Raw genomic sequence first — 4,775 nt, 5'->3', positions numbered from 1 at the left:
CAACTTGAAGAGATGGGACTCCAAGCTGGCAGCCAAGACAGGGACCAGGACAGAAAGACAGGAAGCTGCCACACACATGTTGGAGCCTGTGTCCTTTATTCACGCCCCCCACAAAGTATACAGTCAGAGGCAAGGCCCCTGCCCGAAGCAAGAAAATCAGGGGCCAGGGACTCTGGTTACCTCTTCTGAGTCCCCTACCCGAGACACTCTCGTGTGAGCCAGAAGTGTATAAAGTGCTGGTGTGTGACAGATCCTCTGGGGAAGGCCAAAGGCAACAGGAGCCCCACCCCAACCAAGGTAGAGGGGACTCTGGAAGGGCAGGGCACAGGCCTAGGTTCCCAAAGGACTGGAAGGTGGGCCTACCACCACACCGCTGGGGCTGGGGAAGCTCAATGCAGTCCTGGGCTGGAGGAAACTGAAAAAAGGGCACCTTCAGCATGGAGTCCTAGGAGGGTAGGGCTGGGTTGGGGGGTAGTTTCTACATTCTTGTGAGGGGAGGGGGTAGGTAGGGAGGCTCTGAGGGTCTCAAAGAATGGGGCAGCCCTTCCGACGCTTATTCTTGCGGACCTGGAGGCCTGCACGAGTGGCCATCTCGAATACCTCCCGCACACCCTCCTTAGTCTTGGCTGAGCACTCGAGGTAGCCAAAGGCACTGATCCGGTTCGCCATATCCCGGCCTTCTTCAGACCGAACGGGTTCCTAGGAAGACAAAGTGAGAAGTCAAAGGAAACTGGGGACTAGGTGCACCTCTTACCACTTCATAAGTGTAATAGAATAAATATATTCTATAGCCCTGACCCCACAAGACACACAGGCCCCAGCCACCTTGGGCAGCTTCTGAACCAGGGGTCAAAGATGTTTATGCTCATAGTGGTCTCATTTCTCCCATCTGGCCCTACATAACCCCACACCCTTCTCTTGCCTGAATGGGTATCCACCACCTAACCGACCTCCCTGCCTCCATTCTCACTTTCCTCCAAACCATCTCTGGCTGCCAGAGTAAGTTTTCTAACATGCAGAGCTGACCACAATTTAAATCCTTGCCATAATTCTTACAGGATAGGCCACGTTACTTAGCCTGGCAGCTTTCTCCAATAAAGCCTATAGTCTTCTGGCTTTAGAGAGGTACTTACCAAGCCCCCAAACAAACAATTTCCCTCACTCCTCTGGGCCCTTCTTCCATATTCATGGCAGTCCATGCCCCTTCCCCAGGTGTTCTAGCACACCACTTACATACTTCAAGTGATGTACCTACTGTAAGAAGCTGTCTCCCTGATGGCAGATTTTCTCATTCATTTTAATAGCCCTTGCTTTTAGAATAAACTGAAATAAATGAACATGCGAAGTGACCTCAGACAAGTCACTTCATTTTCTTGAAAGTTCATCGAAAACTGGATCGGACACTGAGGACACCCCCATCTCTCCCTTACCCTGGAGCAGACGTTTGGGGGTGTGGCCACCACTGTTGCCTCTAGCACAGGGACAGTCAGCTGGAGAGAAGGTTCCCTCCCTGCCCCCCTACAATCCCCCAGAGGGCACTGTCCTCTCCAAGGGCTCCAGCTCAGCAACCCCAGCTACCTGTTTCATCTTGGCCAGCTCTCTCCTGGTATGCTCATCTTGCCTCAGGTCCTTCTTATTCCCCACTAGGATGATGGGCACGTTGGGACAGAAGTGCTTCACCTCTGGGGTCCACTTCTCAGGAATGTTTTCTGCACAGACATGTCACAACAAGTGTTGGTAGGTCTACTTGAGCTAGAAAGTGCCCTCATGGGACCTTGTTTTCCCACAGCAGTCTATTCAGCGTGAAGATCCCTTTCATACCTCAAAGCCCCTCCCCCTCATAGTACACCTTCCCCTGGGCCCTCCCAAGGGCCAGAGTTACCAAAGGGAAGGCTAACAGGGCCCCCAGCACCACCATCCCCACTCCAAAGATGCTTGAAGACAAGGCAAGCACCACCTCTGGTGATCCCAAGGGGTTCTCAATCCCCTCCTGCCAATGCCGTAACCACCATCTCACCCAGGCTGTCGGGGCTGTCAATGGAGAAGCACATGAGGATGACATCAGTATCTGGGTAGGAGAGAGGCCGAAGGCGATCATAGTCTTCCTGCCCAGCTGTGTCCCACAGAGCCAGCTCCACCTGACACAAGGACAACAAGTAGCTAGCCTAAGGGCCCTAGTCACCACATCGCAACCCTGCCACCCAGAGGCCCTCTCTGAAACCACTGATCCTTTAGGCTTACGAACAGCTACCCCTTGAGCACCTGCTACATACCAGGGATTGTACTGACCCCTATACATACCATAAACTAGGTAAGTTTTTTCAAAATCATAAGACATCTGTATTTGACTTTTGTGCAGGGGTCAGGCAGCAGTTTATGAGTTGCCACTGTCAGCACCATTATTTTATTTAATCCTCACAACAACCCTTTGAAGGCAGTCTTACCAACATCCCCATTTTACAGTTAGGGAAATTTAAACCCAGAAACTAAAGGTCTTAGCCCAGATTACAGAACAAGTGTGTGGTAGAATCAGGAGGTGTACAGAGGTTTTTTAAGACTTTAGTCTCACTTCCTAACTTTTACTGGCTACAGCTGGGAGAACGGAGCAAGGAAGTGTGTGGGTGGTGAGGAAGGACACACTAGGTCCAAAAGTGACCAGGGGAGGGAATGCCAAGGTGATAACGGGGCAGGGCCCTTCGCCTTCACCTGCTTGCCATCCACCTCAATGTCTGCAATGTAATTTTCAAAGACGGTAGGCACGTAGACCTCTGGGAACTGATCCTTGCTGAAGACGATGAGGAGGCAGGTCTTCCCACAGGCACCATCCCCCACAATCACCAGCTTCTTTCGGATTGCAGCCATGGCTGGGGCTGGCAGGGAAAAAGCAGTGGGGATTTTGGGAAAAGTCAAGTCCAGAAGCCCCTGAGAACCTCCTGGAAACAGGCATCTGGCAAAGGAAGGGAGGGGAGGGAAAAGGGCTTGCTCAGGCATGTTCTTGTCAAGAACCAATAATTCAGGCAACAGAGCCTAAATTCCTAATGTCAGGGTCAGGGACAGGTCTCCCCCATGGGTCAGCATACAGAAGTGGGAGGTGGAGGAAGAACCCACTTGGGAGCCAGAAACCATGAGTTCTGGTCTAATCCACTCACCAACTGGGACTCTGGGCACCTAGATAGGTGCTCAGAGATCAGGAACAAGTCCAGAAGAGCCTGCTTTTATCTGTTTTACATATCAGGGTTTCAGACTTATTTGTTCCTAGGATTTTGATACTTTAATAATCACACTTTAATAATCCAGTCTAGACCAGCCTCACTCAGCATGAGCCCCGCCTGCCCAGTCACAGACCAGGAGCTCTCTCCAAGACCACAGGCTAGCAGGACCAGTCACCAGGGAGGGTGGGTGGCTAAGGGAAAGAATATTTACCCAGCATCTAAGTACCAGGGACTATGTTGGGCATTTTGACAAAAATTAGCTCCTTTAGTCCTCAGAAGCTTGGAAGGTGAATGGTACACTTCCCATTTCAACGAACTTGGAAACAGGCTCAGTGGGGATAAGACATACGTTCAGAGTCAAGGTGCATAAGCACAGGGACAGGACTCAAAGCAGGGCTGTGTGACTCCAGTGTCTCCCTTTGGTACACAGCACCCCAGAGGTGGGACGAGAGCAGAAACAGGGAAACTCACTCAGAGGGCAGTGTCAGCAGCCAGCCGGCTTCCCTCGCCCACCCCAGCCCAGTCCCCAAAGCCCCAAGTCACACAAAGGAGGCTCAGTCCTGGCAGTGCCCACAGCCCACATTTGGGCAGCCTGCCTTCCTCTCCCCCTTCCCTCCTGGGCCTGGCAGCAACACTAGGTCACTCAGCCCCAGAAAGGGGACAATGATCACACTGTAGGGAGCCACACATTCCCCATGGCAGAGCGACTGAGAATAATACACTAGGGAATCACCTCCACCCACTCCCTGGAACAGCCCCTTCTTCCCCTCTGTGGGCTCACCCGAAGGCCCTGCCCACCCCTCCCTGTGACTCAGGGCAAGGAGTCAGCTTCCAGGGGTTTCCGTGTGTCCTGTCCCCAACACACATGAACGTGCATCTACACAGCTCATCACACCTTCCCAGCTCCCCTGCGCCTGAGCTGAGCCTCACTTCCTCCTTCCCTGGGGAAAGGAGCTGATCTCCAGTCCACTGAAGTTCCAAGGCTACAGCCTGAGAGGAACAGGAGAGGGTGGGCTCTGGAGCTGAGATGAAGTCAAGGCTGTTGGAAAGGGGGAGGGGGCTAGGGCCTGGGCTGGGAGGAGCTCCAAAAGAAGAGACAAACGAGGCCAGCCCCAGCACCAATCAGGCAGGGAACAGTTAAGAAAGAACGGGACAGAAACCTGATCTCTGCCCCAAACCTGGCTTTTTCTCTCAGTCCCACATCCTGTCAAACTGGCCTGAACTCCTGCTCCCCACATACACCACCACCACCTCACACCGCTGCTTTGGGCTGCCTTTTAGCAAGCGAATCCTCCAGCCCCAGCCTAGCTCTCCTCAACAGTGGGCTTCTGGGTGGCTCCTCCCTCTCCTCCACACACACATTCACAAAACTGGGATGAAGGGAAGTGGATATGAGTCAGAGAGAATTTATAGGAGTTGAGTGAGCACAGCCACACTCTCCCCACCAAAAAAGGGACTCTCCCTTCCCAGATACCCCAAAAGACAGGCAAGAAGGCATTTGCCCTGCCAGCAGAACCCCCCAAAATGAAAATCATCCTCCAAAAAGGGGGTTCCCTGGAAATT

The 4,775-nt window shown here is 52.8% G+C and overlaps 1 protein-coding gene across 1 annotated transcript; it reads right to left on the bottom strand.

Annotated features, from left to right (window-relative positions):
- Window positions 1-79: 79 nt before the first annotated feature.
- RHOC (ras homolog family member C) lies at window positions 80-2,862 on the bottom strand. Its single transcript, XM_003409586.4, has 4 exons — window positions 2,707-2,862; window positions 2,018-2,138; window positions 1,579-1,709; window positions 80-699 (listed from the first exon to the last, which is right to left on the bottom strand). The coding sequence occupies exons 1-4, from the start codon at window positions 2,860-2,862 to the stop codon at window positions 526-528; spliced, it is 582 nt and encodes a 193-aa protein (XP_003409634.3). The 3' UTR covers window positions 80-525.
- Window positions 2,863-4,775: the final 1,913 nt, after the last annotated feature.

Source organism: Loxodonta africana, chromosome 3 (genome assembly GCF_030014295.1).
Source record: "Loxodonta africana isolate mLoxAfr1 chromosome 3, mLoxAfr1.hap2, whole genome shotgun sequence".
NCBI lineage: Eukaryota > Metazoa > Chordata > Mammalia > Proboscidea > Elephantidae > Loxodonta > Loxodonta africana.
Note: the sequence above shows the minus strand (reverse complement) of the source record. Positions and strands in the feature narration are given on the sequence as shown.